At 44.5% G+C, this 19,693-nt stretch overlaps 1 protein-coding gene across 2 annotated transcripts in view; it reads left to right on the forward strand.

Moving 5' to 3' along the window:
- crlf3 (cytokine receptor-like factor 3) overlaps positions 1-19,693 on the forward strand; it is a 72,245-nt gene that overhangs the window by 33,816 nt on the left and 18,736 nt on the right. For both annotated transcript variants that reach the window (XM_068058556.1, XM_068058557.1), the window contains exons 3-4: positions 16,211-16,418; positions 17,973-18,057. In XM_068058556.1, the coding sequence (XP_067914657.1) occupies positions 16,211-16,418; positions 17,973-18,057 (293 nt within the window). The remainder of the gene's footprint in view (positions 1-16,210; positions 16,419-17,972; positions 18,058-19,693) is intronic.

The raw sequence follows: 19,693 nt of genomic DNA on the forward strand, positions 1-19,693 counted from the left end.
GTTTAATTCTGGGAGGAAAAAGGCAAGAGAGGGGGTGTCCAATCTTTTGGAACCATTCTATATACATGTGTCACAACTGGTGAGTGTGTTGCGTATAGTTGAAAATGTCTTTGAGTCGGGGAGAATTGTAAGAGGATTGAACACTGGCACATTACAGAATTCAAAGTCTCTCTCTCTCTCTCTCTCTCTCTCCCTCGCGCCCGCGCACTCGCACCCTCACACTCGCGCCCTCACGGATTGGCTGCCATCTGCTCTTCACGTCCCCTGCTTCAGCTGTCTGTCTGAACTTCCTGGCCTGCCCTGATTATGTGCATAGCCCAGTGATACTAAATAGCAGTGTAATGTTTTGCACAGAAACGTGCTCCGCTGTCTGCAGCTGCCTCTGCAATCCTCTCCGCCCCTCCGTTATGTTCTCCGAAAGTGAGAAATGATGTGATTTGGGTAGCCATTGTCTCCCAGGATGCCTTTGATTCACCCTATTTCAGCATCAAGCTTGCATGGCGAGCAAATGGCTCTGGTCCTATTTACGAGATTGCTGACAAGGCCAATCTTATAGTGCGTGGAACTGTAAGAATCCCAACGAGTGTATTAACCAGTGATAGTAGGTTTGCAGTAGACCATGGTAGAGAACCCCTTTGCAGATTTCTCAACTAGTATGTCAAGGAAAAGGAGCTCGTTTGTCTGCTTCATTTCAAAGGCGAATTTGAGAGCAGGATGGAGCCCATTAAGACGTGTAAGGAAATTATTGCATGCAGCTGCGGATTCAAATATAGCAAACGTATCATCTACATATCAGAGATTTGCAAGAGGTAGGAGGTTAGGTGTCATTCCCTTGAAGGCACGTTTCTCATGGAACCCAACTAAGACATTTGTGAGAGCTGGGCCAAGAGGGGATCCCATGGCAACAGCATCTATTTGGGCATACATAGTGTCGTTAAAACTGAACTCAACTGTGCGAGTTGCCGAGTTCATAAGTTCTGTGAATACTGATTCATGCAATAGTGGTGGGTCTAGATCACCATGATATAGTGCTGCAGCACAAATATCTATGGCTTCCTTAAGTGGTACATTGGTGAATAGGCTAGCCGTGTCAAATGAGCACATGGACACATCATTGCTATCAATATGCAAGCCCTGTATGGTCTTTGCAAATGTGAAGGAATCCTTCACCATGTATGTGGAGAACTTACTCAAGCTGGTTGTAACATTTCGTCCAACCATTTGGCCAATTCATGTTGTGCAGAACTGGTCGTAGATAAGATAGGACGTAGAGGGACATCACTTTTATGTGTCACTGGCAGCCCATACATATGCAAACGCAGCGAGCCTTGAGGACGAACCCTTTCATATAGATCACCCAGCTACACATTGCTCTTACACAAGTCCAGCGAGCTTTTTTTTTAAGCTTACTTTTGAGCAGTGCTGTCCGGTCATGTTGAGCAGCAGGCCCAATGGATACGACTTTGGACCCATCCTTAAGAATGGTGTCCATTTTGTTGATATAGTCACACTTGTTAAGGATGACTAATCCCGTCCTTTTGTCAGGTTTACTGATGTGTATGTCTGGGTTGGTCTTGAGGCCTCTCAACGCTGCCAGATATTCATTTATGAACTCTGCAACTTGCGCAGTTGAATTCAGTTTTAATGACACCATGTATGCCCAAATAGATGATGTTGTCTTGGGATTCCCCTCTAGGCCCAGCTCTTGCAAACATCTTTGTTAGGTTCCATGAGAAATGTGTCTTCGAGGAATGACCCCTAACCACCTACTTCTTGCATATTTCCGATATATGGATGATACGTTTGCTATATTTGAATCCCAAGCTGCATGCAATAATTTCCTTGCATATCTTAATGGGCTCCATCCTGCGCTCAAATTCACCTATGAAATGGAGCAGTCAAATGATCTCCTTTTCCTTGACATACTAGTTGAGAAAACTGCTAAGGGGTTCTCTATCACGGTCTACCGCAAACCTACCTTCACTAGTCAGTATACGTGTTGGGATTCTTAAAGCCAATCTTATAGCATGTGGAACTGTATCGGCAACCTTGTAAATAGTGCCTGAGCCATTTGCTCACCATGCAAGTTTGATGCTGAAATAGGGCTAATCAAAGGCATCCTACATGGCTACCCTGATTACATCATTTCTCACTGCATATCATACAAACTTATGAACGGGCCTAAGGCCATCATTTTCTGCCCTGAAAAGTGCCCAGTCTACCTCAAATTACCCTGGAAGGGTAGTGTATCCCAGAAAAATGTTTTCCTTCTCCCTGATTTCCACCACCATCAGCTGTCTGATGCTGGTGTCCTGCTGATGGCAGTGTTTGGAACTTTCCAGGTCCTGAGGTAACTCCTTTTTTTTCCAGAAGTGGGGAGGAATCTCATTTGGTTCATATTTGCCAATGAGGGAGGAGTGTTTTTCAATCTGCCAGCTTCAGGCAGTTCAAAGTTGAAGACTACAGCCAAGGAAATTAGTCTGCAAGTAGAGAACAAGCAGGCTGGGACTTTGATGAGCAGATTCATCCCACAGGGATGGTGCCTTAGACACTGAGATTTAGCCCATTCTGAGCCCTTTCCAGTTGATCTATGAATCACTTCCTAGCACAGGGTTAATTTAAAAAAAATATATAAGTATGGTTATCACTGGCAAGGCAAGCAGTTATTACCATCCTAAATTGCCCCTTGAGACGGTGGTGGTGGGCCTTCTGGAATTGCTGCTGTCTGTGTGGTAAAGGTCCTCCTACAGTGCTGTTAGATAGGGAGTGCGTGGATTTTGATCCAGGTTGAATGCATCCCTTCCCTTTTTTCTGCCGAAATATCAGCTAAGCATTTCTGCAGACAGTCCAGTCGGAAGCAATGTTCTATTTAGGATACACGGCCACGCAGCAACCTGAAAGTACCCATGCAGGGTCTGCACAAGTCAATCCCTAAAAGTTACTGCATATGCAAGGCCATGCAAAAATATTTAAAGGGACCAGGCACACTCCAAGAAAAATGAGAGGGAAGGTTGGTCGTAAGTGACGTGCAGAGCAGAAGTATTTTTTGCTTAGCCCAATATCGGAACAGGGAGGAAGAGGAAATTGGAAGCATTTTACTCGCCTGTTACTGGAGGAGATAATGATGACAACAACAACTTGCATTTATGTAGTGCCTTTAACATAGTAAAAATGTCCCAAGGTGCTTCATATGACCTACGTGAAGACTGGAGTGGCGACAGGCAGACCCGGGAGGAGGCGGACCCAGAGCGGGACCTGAATAAAGAGAAAGTGGGGCTTGAGGCCCTTACCTACCTGAAGACCACAGCGGCGACAGTCAGACCTGGCAGGAGGCGGATCCGGAGCGGGACCTGTATAAGGCGAGAGCGGGGCCCTTACTTACCTGAAGCACTACGCAGAGCAGCGGCAGTCGGCAGGCTGAGGTTCAAAAGAGGGAAAAAAAGACTTACAGTGACATCATGGGAAATCTGTAAGCTGTTTGGTTGAGTAAGTAACAGTTGTTAGTGCCTGTAAATAGTTTGAAAAAAATCAAAGGAGCGAAGGTTCTTTTTTTTAAAAAAACCTCAAAACCTACCTTATAAGCGTTGAGGTTAATACTACTAAAGTGTTTTTTTTTATTAATGTAATTTATTAATTACTAGAAATGATTACAATTTTCTTTTAAATAGTAAGTAGTGGCTTTTAGGGAATCTGGGTCCCTTGTGTAAATAATCTCAACTTTTTGAATAATTTAAGGGAGTAAGTTGAGGGTAAGTCATGGCAGGGCAGCTCAGCAACCTGGAGTGCTCCTCCTGTGCAACGTGGGAAGTCAGGGACACTTTCAGTGTCCAGGGCGAACACGTGTGCAGGAAGTGTCTCCAGCAGCAGTCTAAATCCACATTTCGGATCTGAAGTGGCGGCTGGGGACACTGTGGAGCATCCTCGAAGCTATCATCGTGAATAGCACGTGCAGGGAGTTGGTCACACCACAAGTAAAGACTGCTCAAGCAGAAAGGGAATGGATGACCGCCAGGCAGAGTACAAGAAGTAGGCAGGTAGTGCAGGAGTTCCCTGGGTCCATCTCCCTCTCTAACAGATATTCTGCTTTAAATACTGTTGGGGAGATGGCTCTTGCTGCATTCGCCTGAGAAGCTAAGTCTGGCACCACAGGTGGCTCAGCTGCACAGGAGGGAAGGAAAAAGAGTGGGAGAGCTATAGTGATAGGAGATTCTGTTGTAAGGGGTACAGATAGGCGTTTTTGTGGCCGCAAATGTGACTCCAGGATGGTATGTTGCCTCCCTGGTGCTCGGGTCAAGGATGTCACGGAGCGGCTGCAGGACGTTCTGAAGTGGGAGGATGAACAGGCAGAGGTTGTGGTGCCAATGACATAGGTAGAAAGAGGGATGAGGTCCTGCAACAAGAATTTAGGGAGCTAGGTAGCAGATTAAAAAGCAGGACCTCAAAGGTTGTAATCTCTGGATTACTCCCAATGCCATGTGCTAGTGAGCATAGGAATAGGAGGATACAGCAGGTGAATGCGTGGCTGAAGACATGGTGCAGGAGGGAGGGCTTTAGTTTCCTGGATCACTGGATCTGTTTCTGGTGAAGGTGGGACCTGTACAAGCTGATGGGTTGCACCTGAACCAGAATGGGAGGTTTGCTAACTCTGTTTGGGGGGCGGGGGGTGGTTAAACTAATTTGGCAAGGGGATGGGATAGAGTGGAGGTACAGTAGGGGGTGATGCACAGCCAAATATAGAAGAGATATTAAGTCAGTCTGGAAGGCAGAGCAAATATAGACCTGTTAAGGCACAAGTGAATAATGCAAGGCTGGATTGCATCTATTTTAGCGCAAGAAGTCTTACACGTAAGGCAGAGGAATTGAAGGCATTGATTAACACATGGGAATATGATATTATTGCAATCACAGAGACATGGTTGAGGGAAGGGCGGGACTGGCAGCTCAATATTCCGGGATTTGTATCTTCAGGCGTGATGGGGGCAGGTGTGCAGTGTGTAAAAGAGGAGGTGGCATTGCACTGTTGATCAAGGAGTCAATTACTGCAGTGAGGAGGGATGATATCTTAGAAGGTTCCTCAAATTAGGCCATATGGGTAAAAAGGGGGCAATCACTTGGCTGTGAGTGTAGTACAGGCCTCCAAATAGTCAGGGAGAGATAGAGGAGCAGATATGTAGGAAAATCTCAGAGGTGTAAAAATAATAGGGGATTTCAACTTCTCCAATATTAAGTGGGATAGTCTTAGTGCAAAAGGCTTAAAGGGGGCTGAATTCTTAAAGTGCATGCAGGAGAGCTTTTTGAACCAGCACGTAGAAAGTCCTACAAGAGAAGGGGCATTATTGGACCTAATCTTAAGGAATGAAGCCGGACAAGTGGTGGAAGTGTGGGGAACTTTTCGGGGATAGTGACCATAACTCTGATTTAAGGTAGTTGTTAAAAAGGGCAAAGATGTACTGGAAATAATGGTACTGTATTAGGGGAAGGCCGATTTCAATGTGATAAAACAGGATCTGGCCAAAGTGGACTGGGAGCAGTTACTTGTAGGAAAGTCTACATCGGACCAGCAGGAGTCATTCAAAAAGGAAATAGAGTTCAGGGCCAACATGTTCTTGTAAAGGTGAAGGGTAGGACCAACAAGTCCAGAGAACCCTGGATGTCAAAGGATATAGAGGATTGGATAAGGGAAAAAAAGGAGGCTTATGGCAGATTCAGAAGGCTTAAAAATAGCGGAGGCCCTAGAGAAGTATAGAAAGTGTAGGGGGGTACTTAAAAAAAAAAAGTAATTAGGAGAGCGAAGAGGGGGCATGAAAAACACTGGTGGGCAAGATAAAGGAAAATCCCAAGCCATTTTATAAATATATTAAGGGCAAGAGGATAACCAGGGAAAGAGTAGGGCCCATTAGGGAACAAAGTGGCAATTTGTCTGTACAGCCGGAGGACATGGGTGAGGTTTTACTCATTTCTTTTCATCTGTGTTCGCTATGGAGAAGGACGATGTAGGTGTAGAGATCAGGGAGGGGGATTGTGACATACTCGAACAAATTAGCATTGAAAGGAAGGAGGTACTAACGTTTTACCGGGCTTCAAAGTGGATAAATCCCCAAGCCCAGATGAGATGTGTCCCAGACTGTTATTTTTTTTTAGAGATACATCACTGAAACAGGCCCTTCGGTCCACCGAGTCTGTGCCGACCAACAACCACCCATTTATACTAACCCTACAGTAATCCCATATTCCCTATCACCTCCCTACACTAGGGGCAATTTTATAACGGCCAATTTACCTATCACCTGCAAGTCTTTGGATGTGGGAGGAAACCGGAGCACCCGGCAAAAACCCACGCAGACACAGGGAGAACTTGCAAACTCCGCACAGGCAGTACCCAGAATCGAACCCGGGTCCCTGGAGCTGTGAGGCTGCGGTGCTACCCACTGCGTCACTGTGCCGTTACGTGAGGCAAGGGAGGAGATATCAGGGGCTCTGATACAAATTTTCAAATCCTCCTCTGGCCACAGGAGAGGTGCCAGAGGACTGGAGGACAGTGAATGTGGTACCATTATTCAAGAAGGGTAGCAGGGATAAAGCAGGTAATTACAGGCCAGTGAGTCTAACATCAGTGGTAGGGAAACTATGGAAAAACTTTTGAGGGACAGGATTAATCTCCACTTGGAGAGACAGGGATTACTCAAGGATAGTCAGCATGGCTTTGTCAGGGAGAGAGCATGCCTAACAAACTTGATTGAATTTTTTGAGGAGGTGACTAGATGTGTAGATGAGGATAAAGCAGTTGATGTAGTCTACATGGACTTCATTAAGGCATTTGATAAGGTCCCACGTGGGAGATTGGTTAAGAAGGTAAGAGCCCATGGAATACAGGGCAATTTGACAAATTGGATCCAAAATTGGCTTGGTGGTAGGAGGCAAAGGGTGATGGTCAAGGGTTGTATTTGTGATTGAAAGCCTGTGACCAGTGGTGTACCGCAGGGATCAGTGCTGGGGACTTTTGCTGTTCGTGGTGTACGTTAATGATTTAGACGTGAATATAGAAGGTATGATCAGTAAGTTTGCAGATGACATGAAAATTGGTGGTGTCGTAAATAGTGAGGAGGAAAGCCTTAGATTACAGGATGATATAGATGGACAGAGCAGTGGCAAATGGAATTTAATCCTGAGAAGTGTGAGGTGATGCATTTTGGGAGGACTAACACGGCAAGGGAATATACAATGGATGGTAGGACCCTTTGAAGTACAGAGGGACCTTGGTGTACTTGTCCATAGATCACTGAAGGCAGCAGCACAGGTAGATAAGGTAGTTAGGAAGGCATATGGAATACTTGCCTTTATTAGCCAAGGCATAGAATATAAGAGCAGGGAGGTTATGATGGAGCTGTATTAAACGCTAGTTAGGCCACAGCTGAGTACTGTGTACAGTTCTGGTCGACACACCATAGGAAGGATGTGATTGCACTGGAGAGGGTGCAGAGGAGAATCACCAGGATGTTGCCTGGGCTGGAGCATTTCAGCTATGAAGAGAGACTGGATAGGCTAGGGTTGTTTTCCTTATAGCAGAGAAGGCTGAGGGGGGGACCCCATTGAGGTATACAAAATTATGAGGGGCGTAGATAGGGTAAATAGGAAGAAACTTTTTCCCTTAACGGAGGTGTCAATAACCAGGGGATATAGATTTGAATTAAGGGGCAGGAGGTTTAGAGGGGATTTGAGGAAAATGTTTTTCACCCAGAGAGTGGTTGGAATCTGTAACACACTGCCTGAAGGGGTGGTAGAGGCAGAAACCCTCAACATTTAAGAAGTGTTTAGATGAGCACTTGAAATGTCTTTGCATACAAGGCTATGGGCCAACTGCTGGAAAATGGGATTAGAATAGATAGGTGCTTGATGGCCAGCACAGACATGATGGGCCGAAGGGCCTGTTTCTGTACTGTATAACTCTATGAATGTTAGAATACAACATATGACACCCCAAGACCCATAAAGAGATATTAGGACTGATGACCAGAAGGTTGGTCAAAGAGGTAGGTTTTAAGGAATGACTTGAAAGAAAGATGGAGAGCTTCAGGTCTAAGCAGCTGAAGTTACGGCTGCTAGTGGTGGGGCAATAAAAATTGGGGATGTGCAAGAGGCCAAAATTGGAGAAGAGTTATAGGGCTGGAGGAGGTTAGAGACCTGGGAACGGGCTGCATATCATGCTCTTAGTTACAGGATGAGCGGAACAGAATGTATTTTCTGAGTTTTGAAGTACTGGGGTGGGGGGGGGGAGCGCTTTCTATTTCAGGTGCTTGGTGTTAGTATCTGGTGCCCAGGGGAGTTACAGCACAATCCACTAGATGCCAAGCTCACTCCACATTGCCTCAACTATATGCCTTAGCCCCTATTGCACCATTTCTCTCACTAGCCATCCTGATTAAGACAAGGGTGTTTTGTGCTGTGACCACCCACGCCCCATGTCCAGAATGAACTGGATTGAGACTCCTAAACTCTTTTTTTTTTTGCAGTGGATCCTTGCTGCTAGCAATTAGAGGTTTCCATCCCATAATTCTGTGCTGTGCCTGAACTGGGTCCCAGACGTGAAAACGTTATTGCATGTAAGGTGGAAACTTGCAGGTTAAGTGTACAGTCACTGATATTTGGGTGTCATTGTGGTCTGCAGCTATAACCTGACACAACAGAATAAACATTAAGCTTTTTGATTTTAAGAACTCCTGTAATGTCTGATTTGTGCAATGTGTGTTTGTCTTACTGTGTAAATGCTGGCTTTTGAAAATGAAAGGAAGTGTCAAGCACTTTGGGAGCATATTTGTGAAGTTGGTTTGACCTCTAGTTATTTATAGGAGCTTACTGTAAATAATTCTGTCTGTCTGAAAGCACAAATGGCATGCAGTAATCTCTGTTTAGCTGTCTCACTGCTCCACTTCAGCACAGAGCAGCAAGTGGAATTGAGCTGGATCAGTGGGCAGAAGGTTTTCTCAGCTTGGGTCCCAACATTGATGGGGAAGGTTCAACTCCTTTTCCTCTCTCACAGAATGGGTGACGCTGGCAAGGCTGCATTTATTGCCCATCCCTGGCTCCCTTGAGGACATTTGGTCTCAACCATGTGTTGTGGGACTGGAGTTACATGGAGGCCAGAACAGATAGAGGAGGTAGATTCCCCTCCCTGAATGACATTCGTGAACCAGTTTAGTTTTTAACTGGTGCCAGCCTCCGAATCACCAGCTGGAATGAATTAAGTTCCCCAAGTGGGTATTGCACTCAGAACCACTGGGTTCCTAGTCAATTACTATAAACATTTAGGCTACTGAATGCATGGTTAGGTTGAAGTAGACCCATTTGCAAAATAAAAAGGGGAGGGCTGTTTCATTGCATTGGTTGAAGCCTGTAAAAGAACTACAGCAGCCTAAATGTGTTACTACTGATGGAGTTTCCCTTAAAAAATATTAAACCATCTCTTGCACGCTGTCAGATCCAGACTGATGTGTGCACAATTGAAATATTTTCTGTTTCTATTTTATTCAGCCATTTTTTTTGAATAATTTTTCCAGATAGAATTAAGTTGATGGGGAGAGGGTAATTGTTTCAACAGAAACAAAGGTGTTTAAATCCCAGGCAAGGCAAATGCACCCAAATGTTTTTATATACGAATGGCAGCTCAGGGTAAAAGCTTTACATTCAAAGTCCACGTAAGAGTAACACCAACGACAGATAGTGGAATTCACCTAAAAAGGAAATGCAAGCTTCTGTTAAACTGAACTACTTCCTGTTTTTTCTGTAACTGTCTACAGCAGAAATTGGCAGTCGAGATAAAGACGCAAAAGGCTTTTGCGGCTCATTGCATCACATCCTATCAAAAACGTGTTGAAATTTGAAAAACAGACGCATTATTGAAAGCACTTGTTGAGTGGGTGCAGCAAACTGGTGACAATAAGCAGAAGTCACTAAATTTGTGTTTTGCCAGGAAAACTAGGGAATTTGGGGAACTGTTCTAAATCTGATTGCTCACACCTCCAATCCTTTTGTTGTCTCTCCGAACCCTCTTCTCGTGGAATCCGAGTCATGCTGAGGTACAGTTTCATGGATTCTGGCAGTCCTTTCAAAACTCATCCAAGAGTCTTTCACTGATCTGTATTGGTTTCTGGTCCAACAACGCCACAAACTCGTGTTCAAATCCCTCCATGACCTTGCCCCTCCGTAGCTCTGTAACCTCCAACAATCCTTTTGAGATATCTGCCTTCCTCCAATTCTGACATCTTGCACATTCCTGATTTTCTTCGCCCCTTTGATCATCTGTTCTAATATTTCTAAGTAGCTTGGTGTCAAATTTTGTTTTGAATTTTGTTACAACCAGGTGCAAAATGTGTCTAGGGGTCTGTTACTACCTTCACCTGGTCTTATTGTAACGGTTTAATTTTAAACACTGTGTTTTGAGCTCCCCCTTTGTGAATCCTTGTTCACAACTTTCCAATTATAAGGCAAAGAAATGAGCACAAACAGGCTTTATTTGGTTTAAAGAAGAAAGATGAAATTTATTAAAACTTAAACTCTAATATGGTTAACACTTACGGATATACAACGCGCCCATGCTAGCATGCACACGAGGGACAGAAAAGAGCAGAAGAAAAGATAAGGAGAACCGTTTGAGGCAATATCATATTACGGTTTCTCGAGCTCGCCGTAGTCCTTGATTTGAAGATATGGTTTTGCTTTTCGTTGGGGCCCAGTAGTCATCTTAAAACCTTGTTCACGTAGGAAACTTTTGTCTCTGAGTTTCACGTGTTTTCGCAAGATTCAGTTCCGTGGGAAGGAGATGGAAGCAGACAGGAGAGAGGTCTTCTTGCTTCAGTTCCTTGAGAGATCTTTACTTCATGAGCACATGGCTTTGTCTCAGTTCAAAACTGCAACAGTTAGTCATGTGACTAAAACTAGTCTGACCACTTCTGTGTATTGGGGAAGCAACTACTGGATCCCCATTGTTTCAACATTGTCTGCTACTATGTAAATGTCCTTCCAGTCAGGGCTTGCAATTTTAAGTTTTTGTTTGTGGTGAAATAATGTGTGCCTCAGTCTTGGCAGGTGAGGGGTTTGCCTGACAATAATGCTCCTATGAAGTACATTGGGACACTTTATTATGTTAAAAGCACTATATAAATGCAAGTTGTAGTTGTTGAGTGTTTGACTAATAGCAGAATTGCAGCTCTGCCTGCTCCTATCCTTGCTCAACATCCAAATTTGGACACTTTACAGGAGAAGGTCACTAGACAGTGATTTGAAAGAGTTTCACCCCAAGGCCCAGCAGCCCAAGGGTGCTGAAGCCAATTGTAGAGCCCTGGCTGTGATCAGCTAATGGAGCACCGATCATAGATCTGAACAAGGTCCAGATTTCACCTGAATTTTTCAAGTGGAGCTTCCTGTGTGCAAATTGGCAGCTATATTTCATAGAATATATGATACAGAAATAGGCCATTCAGCCCAGCCAGTCCATGCTAGTGTTTATCACAGAATCGTTACAGTGCAGAAGGAGGCCATTCAGCCCATCGTGTCCGCACCAGCTCTCCGAAAGAGCAGTTCACTCAGTTTCATTTCCCCGCCTTCTTCCCGTAACCCTGCACATTCTTCCTTTTCATGTAACAGTCTAATTCCCTTTAGAATGCTTCAGTTGAAACTGCCTCCACCACACTCTCAGGCTGTGCATTCCAGACCTTAACCACTCTTTGCGTGAAAATGTTTTTCCTCATTTCTCTTTTGCTTCTCTTACCAATTACTTTAAATCTGTGCCCTCTACTTTCGCGAGTGGGAACAGTTTCTCTCTATCGACTCTGTCCAGACCCCTCATGATTTTGAATACCTCTATCAAATCACTTCTCAGCCTTCTCTTCAAGGAAAACAGTCCTGACTTCTACAATCTATCTTCATAACTGAAGTTCCTCATCCCTGGAACCATTCTTGAGAATCTTTTCTGTATTCTCGTCAATACCTTCATGTCTTTCCTAAGGTGCGGCACCCAGAACTGGATGCAGTACTCCAGCTGAGGCCGAACTAGTGTCTCATGCGAGTTCAACATAACTTCCTTGTTCTTGTACTCTATGCCCCTATTAATAAAGCCCAGGATACTGTATGCTTTATTAACCGCTCTCTCAACCTGTCCTGCCACCTTCAGTAACGTGCAAATGTGCACCCAGGCCTCTCTGCTCCTGCACACACTTTAGAATTATACCCTTTATTTTATATTGTTTCTCCATGTTCTTCCTACCAAAATGTATCACTTCATATTTCTCTGCATTGAACTTCATCTACCACCTGTCTGCCCATTCCACCAACTTGTCTGTGTCCTTTTGAAGTTCTACACTATCCTCCTGACAGTTCACAATGCTTCCAAGTTTCGTATCATCTGCAAACTTTGAAATTGTGCCCTGTATACCAAGGTCTAGGTCATTAATATATATCAGGAAAAGCAAGGTTCCCAATACTGATCCCTGGGTAACTCCACTACATACCTTCCTCCAGCCCAAAAAACATCCATTAACCACTACTCTTTGTTTCCTGTCACTCGGCCAATTTCGTATCCATGTTGCTACCATCCCTTTTATTGCTCACAAGTCTGTTGTGTGGCACTGTATCAACTGCCTTTTGAAAGTCCATGTACACCATATCAACAGCATTGCCCTCATTAACCCTGTCAATTGCCTCCTCAAAAAACTCCAAGTTAGTTGAGCATGATTTTCCTTTAAGAAATGCATGCTGGCTTTCTTTAATTAACTTGCATTTGTCCATGTGACTATTAATTTTGTCTTGAATTATTTTTTTTTAGACGTTTCCCCACCACCAAAGTTAAACTGACTAGCCTATAGTTGCTGGGCTTATCTTTAAACCCTTTTTTTGAACAAGGGTTTAAACGTTTGCAATTCTCCGGTACTCTGGCACCACCCCCGAGTCTAAGGAAGACTGAAAAATTATGGCCAGTGCCTCTGCGATTTCCACCCTCACTTCCCTTGGAACGGGTTGTAGAGGCAGGAACCCTCACAACATTTAAAAAGTATTTAGATGAGCCCTTGAAATGCCATAGCATACAATGCTACAGGCCAAGTGCTGGAAAATGAGATTAGAAGAGATAAGTGCTTGATGGCCGGCACAGACACGATGGGCCGAATAGCCTGTTTCTGTGCTGTATAACTCTATGACTCTTTGACAAAAGAAGTATCCTAAATTCCCTATTGGATTTCTTGGTGACTTTCTTATATTGATGGCCTCTGGTTATGCTGTTCCCTACAAGTGGAAACATTCTCTCTGTATCCACTCTATCAAAAACTTTCATAATTTTAAAGATCTCCATTAGGTCACCCCTCAGCCTGCTGTATCAAGAAACTTGCATTAAACAGTGAGTACACTTCAAAATTACTTTGTTGTCTGTAAAGTGCTTTGGGACATCCTGACGTTGTTGAAAAATGCTAAGTAAATGCAAGTTAAAATGCAATTTAAAAAAGGAATTAGGAGAGCGAAGAGGGAACATGAAAAAACACTGGCAGACAAGATAAAGGAAAATCCTAAGGCATTTTATAAGTATATTAAGGGCAAGAGGATAATCAGGGAAAGAGTAGGGCCCATTAGGGACCAAAATGGCAATCTGTGTGTGGAGCCGGAGAACATAGGTGAGGTTTTAAATTATTACTTTTCATCTGTGTTCGCTATGGAGAAGGACGATGTAGGTGTAGAGATCAGGGAAAGGAATTGTGATATACTTGAACATATTAGCATTGAAAGGAAGGAAGTATTAGCTGTTTTAGCAGGCTTAAAAGTGGATAAATCCCCAGGCCCAGATGAGATGTATCCCAGACTGTTATGTGAGGCAAGGGGGGAGATAGCAGGGGCTCTGATACAAATTTTCAAATCCTCTCTGGCCACAGGAGAGGTACCAGAGGATTGGAGGACAGCAAATGTGGTACCATTATTCAATAAGGGTGGCAGGGATAAACCAGGTAATTACAGGCTGGTGAGTCTAACATCAGTGATAGGAAAACTATTGGGAAAAACTAATGAGGGACAGGATTAATCAGGGATAGTCAGCATGGCTTTGTCAGGGAGATCGTGTCTAACTAACTTGATTGAATTTTTTGAGGTGGTGATTAGATGTATAGATCAGGATTAATCAGTTGATGTAGTCTACATGGGCTTCAGTAAGGCTTTTGATAAGGTCCCGCATGGGAGATTGGTTAAGAAGGTAAGAGCCCATGGGATCCAGGGCAATTTGGCAAATTGGATCCAAAATTGGCATAGTGGCAGGAGGCAGAGGGTGATGGTCAAGGATTGTTTTTGCGAGTGGAAGGCTGTGCCCAGTGGTGTACCACAGGAATCGGTGCTGGGACCCTTGCTGTTTGTAGTGTACATTAATGATTTAGACGTGAATATAGGAGGTATGATCAATAGGTTCGCAGATGACACATGAATTGGTGGTGTCGTAAATAGTGAGGAGGAAAGCCTTAGATTACAGGACGATATAGATTGGTTGGTAAGATGGGTGGAGCAGTGGCAAATGGAATTTAATCCTGAGAAGTGTGAGGTGATGTATTTTGGGAGGACTAACAAGGCAAGGGAATATACAATGGATGGTAGGACCCTTGGAAGTACAGAGGGACCTTGGTGTACTTGTCCATAGATCACTGAAGGCAGCAGCACAGGTAGATAAGGTAGTTAGGAAGGCATATGGGATACTTGCCTTGATTAACCAAGGCATAGAATACAAAAGCAGGGAGGTTATGATGGAGCTGTATAAAACACTAGTTAGGCCACAGCTGGAGTACTGTGTACAATTCTGGTCAACACACTATAGGAAGGATGTGATTGCACTGGAGAGGGTGCAGAGGAGATTCACCAGGATGTTGCCTGGGCTGGAGCATTTCAGCTATGAAGAGAGACTGGATAGGCTAGGGTTGTTTTCCTTATAGCAGAGAAGGCTGAGGGGGGACTTGATTGAGGTATATAAAATTATGAGGGGCATTGATAGGAAGAAACTGTTTCCCTTCGCGGAGGGGTCAATAACCAGGGGGCATAGATTTAAGGTAAAGGGTAGGTGGTTTAGAGGGGTTTTGAGGAAAAAAAACTTCCACCCAGCGGGTGGTTGCAATCTGGAACGCATTGCCTGAAGATGTGGTAGAGGCAGGAACCCTCACAACATTTCAGAAGTATTTAGATGAGCATTTTAAATGCTATAGCATACAAGGCTACGGGCCAAGTGCAGGAAAATGGGATTAGAATAGTTAGGTGCTTGATGGCCAACACAGACACGATGGGCCGAAGGGCCTATTTCTGTGCTGTGTAACTCTATGACTTTTTTTTTCTTTTTAGAGATGTGGGATTGCCAGTCCTATGAGTAGCTTTGGGGCCCAACATTACGCTATCTGCAAAAAAAAAAGTTGCTGTGAAGTATTGGATCTTTTATTTAAAATACATGCCTTTATGTTTGGGACTATATGCTGGTGTTGGTCCAGTGAAGATGGAATGCAGTACATGTCATTAAGAGTTGAATTCCTGAGATTCTCCTGCCCCAGAAGATGTTATGATAAGGGAAGCCAATTTTTGCTAGCAATTGGAGTATTTCCACTGTTGTGTTCGATCGGTGCATCAGCCCCTCTCTGTCTCTTCCCCTCACAACATGCAGCTGCCATGTTTGACAAGCACCAGCTGCCTTCCAGACCCTTGTCCAAGTGACCATTATGCAGGTGTGGACCTCGTTGGCATTTACAGGTTATTCATTTATTGAGGGGCAACACCACCCAGCGTGGTTCTGTCTTCACCTACTGTCCACACACCATATCTTTTAGCAGGACCCCCTGGATACTGAACAAGAGCCTGAACGAAGGTTGCATGTGGGAGGATGGTCAGAGTATTGGAATACTTGAGTCTAGAGGTAACAAAGGCATCGATGGGGGTTTTAGCAGCAGATGAGCTAAGGCAGGGATGGAGATGAGCGATGTGGAAGTTGGTATTGGATGATGTCTGCACAGCCTACAGAGAAACTAAAATTGCTGAACCACAAAACGCTTTGCGTGTATTTATGTCTTTTGTCCAGTCAGTAATCACAAGGAAGTGTATAATGGAAATACCATTCTTCCAGTACGTTATTAGAAAGGGTATTGCTAGTCTGTGCTGGAATGGAGTACAGCCTGATCCCACCATGCTTTTCATTGAGTTTGCTTTTTTTTTCCAGATCACTGGAAGTGCTGTACAGACGCGTGACATTCTGAAGCACCACTTCAATGAGTTGAAAGCCAAGCTGACCAAGCTGCTGGATGAACGGTTAGTGTTGCTGCTCCAGGACGTGGATAAAGTTGAGCAGGAGAGCATCAAGCCCCTTGACGACTGTCAGAAGTTAATCGAGCATGGTGTGAACACGGCGGACGAGCTACTCCGAGAAGGTAAGACCGATAGCACCCGACTGCCTACCAAAACACCCATACCAACATCGGCTTAGTGGGTAGCACTTTCGCCTCTGAGTCAGAAGGTTCAAGTCCCACTCCAGAGACTTGAGCATATAATCCAGGCTGACATTCCCAGTGTAGTACTGGGAGAGCTGCACTTTTGTAGGGGAATAGTACTGTCAGAGATGCTGTCTTTCGGATGAGGCGTTAAACCGAGGCCCTGTCTGCACTTTCTGGTGGACATAAAAGATTCCATGGCACTATTTCAAAGAAGAGCAGGGAGTTCTCCCTGGTGCCCTGGAAAATATTTATTCCTCAACCTACATTTGTTTTTTAAAAAAAAAAACATTATCTGCTCATTATCACATTGCTGTTTTCGGGAGTTTTCTGTGTGCAAATTGGCTGGTGCATTTCCTACGTTACAACAGTGACCACACTTCAAAAATTGACTCTAAAGTACTTTTGGACATCCTAAGATTGTGAATGGCACTGTATAAATCCAAGTCTATCTTTTTTTCTTTTTCTTTCTGGCATTCCCTTACTCCTCTCTCGGCTGAGTAGAGGCTGCCTGCCTCAAAGACACCTAGTGGCATCAGCAAGAAGTGCAGTTGAAATTTTGTTTAGATCGTGTCAGGATGTGAGAACTGCTGCCAAGGCAGAAAAGCATTTGCGTGGACAGCTGACTGCACAGTAGTGATGTATCCAAGAATTATAAGTACACTGCACATGCTGAGACTGGACAATCCAAACTAGGGCCACCGAGTCACAAATTAGGACAAAAATATTAGAGAGGGCTCCCAGTAATAACTTTAATGAATGGTTTAATTAATGTGTATTTTAAAGCTTTCAATGGATAAATTCAACTATTCTGTGCTGTAAATACTATGTAATTGTATGTAATGACTGCACTAAACAATGAAGAGCTCACCCAGAGCTGGGTAGCCAGGATAATGATACTTCAGGAGGGGATATGAAGGGTGGGAGGAGGCTTGTGTGAAGTATTAACACTGGCCTGGACCAGTTGGGATGAATTGCCTGTTTCTCTGCTATAATTCTATATCATTAACTCTCATTTTGAACATTAGAGGTTTTGTGGTGGGGGTGGAATGGCATTTGGAAAGAAATCTTAGACTAAAGGGATTGCCCTGCAAAGGTTGCTTGGCTGACAGAGTCAAAGAACAGTACAGCACAGGAACAGGCCATTCGGCCCTCCAAGCCTGCGCCGATCTTGATGCCTGCCTTAACTAAAATCTTCTGCACCTCCGGGGACCTTATCCCTCTATTCCCATCCTATTCGTGTATTTGTCAAGATGCCTTTTAAACGTCATTATCGTACCTGCTTCCACCATCTCCCCCGGCAGCAAGTTCCAGGCACTCACCACCCTCTGTGTAAAGAACTTGCCTCGCACATCCCCTCTATACTTTGCCCCTCTCACCTTAAACCTATGTCCCCTAGTAACTGACTCTTCCACCCTGGGGAAAAGCTTCTGACTATCCACTCTGTCCATGCCGCTCATAACTTTGTAAACCTTTTTTTTTACTATTTTACAGGAGAGGCCGCTGTGCTCTGTGGGATGGCAGAGGAGGAGAAACTTGGAAACTTCGCAAAAAAAGCCCTGCAAATCCAACTCGACAGGTCAATATTTTTCTTCTTGATCAAATTATTTCTCGCCTTTGCTCCATTTTTAAAGGCGAGCACAGAGTATAGAGATTTGAGCAAATAATCCACACTGACACTCCTTGTGCCGCACTGAGGGAGCACTGCACTGTCGGAGGTAGCATATTTTGGATGAGACATTAAACTGAGGCCTCATCTGCCCTCTCCGGTGGACATGAAAGATCCCATGAGACTGTTTTGAGGAAGAGCAGGCGAGTTCTCCCCAGTGTTCTGGTCAATATCTATCCTTCAACCAACACCACTAAAACATCAGATTATCCTTATCACATTGCTGTTTGTACTTCATTGGTTATACCTCTGAATGCCCTGAGATTGTGAAAGGTGTCTGTTTCTGTGTCCGTCTGTCTCTCTGTGACCTGGGTGTGTATGTACACAAATCGTGGAAGGTGACAGGACAGGCTCAGAAAGTGGTTAAAAAGGCATATGGGATGCTGGGCTTTTTTTTTTATTCGTTCATGGGATTTGGGCGTCACTGGCTAGGCCAGCATTTATTGCCCATCCCTAATTGCCCTTGAGAAGCTGGTGGTGAGCTGCCTTCTTGAACTGATATAGTCCTTGGGGTGTAGGTACATCCACGGTACTGTTGGGAAGGGAGTTCCATGATTTTTGACCCAGCGACAGTGAAGGAACAGCGATATAATTCCAAATCAGGATGGTGTGTGGCTTGGAGAGGAACTTGCAGATGGTGGTGCTCCCATGCATCTGCTGCCCTTGTCCTTCTAGGTGGTAGAGGTCGTGGGTTTGGAAAGTGCTGTCGAAGGAGTCTTGGTGCGTTTTGTGCAGTGCATCATGTATATGGTCCACATTGCTGCCACTGTGCGTCGGTGGTGAAGGGAGTGAATGTTGAAGGTGCCATTCAAGTGGGCTGCTTTGTCCTGGATGGTTTCGAGCTTCTTGAGTGTTGTTGGAGCTGCACCCATCCAGGCATATGGAGAGTATTCCATCACACTCCTGATTTGTGCCTGGTGGACAGGCATTACAGAGTCAGGCGGTGAGTTAATCGCTGCAGAATTCCCAGTGTCTGACCTGCTTTGTAGCCACAGTATTTAGTTTATATGGTTGGTCCAATTCAGTTTCTGGTCAATGGTAATCCCCAGGATATTAATAGTGGGGTTTCAGCGATGGTAATGTCATTTAATGTCATGGGGAGATGGTTAGATTCTTTCTTGTTTGAGATGGTCATTGCCTTTCACTTGTGTGGCACGAATGTTACTTGCCACTTATCAGCCCAAACCTGGGTGTTGTCCTGGTCTCATTGCATTTCTACACAGACTGCTTCAGTATCTGAAGAGTCGCGAATGGTGCAGAACATTGTGCAATCATCAGCGAATATCCGCAGTTCTGACCTTTGTGATGAAGGGAAGGTGATTGATGAAGCAGCTGAAGATGGTTGGGCCCAGGCCACTAGCCTGAGGAACTCCTGTAGTGATGTCCTGGGACTGAGATGATTGACCTCCAACAGCCACAACCATCTTCCTTTGAATATTTTTAAGGCAGAGGTAGATAGATTCTTGATCAGCAAGAGGGTGAAAGGTTATTGGGGGTAGGCGGGAATGTGGAGTTGAGGTTACAATCAGATCAGCCATGATCTTGT

This window comes from Heterodontus francisci, chromosome 26 (assembly GCF_036365525.1).
Source record: "Heterodontus francisci isolate sHetFra1 chromosome 26, sHetFra1.hap1, whole genome shotgun sequence".
Classification (NCBI taxonomy): Eukaryota; Metazoa; Chordata; class Chondrichthyes; order Heterodontiformes; family Heterodontidae; genus Heterodontus; species Heterodontus francisci.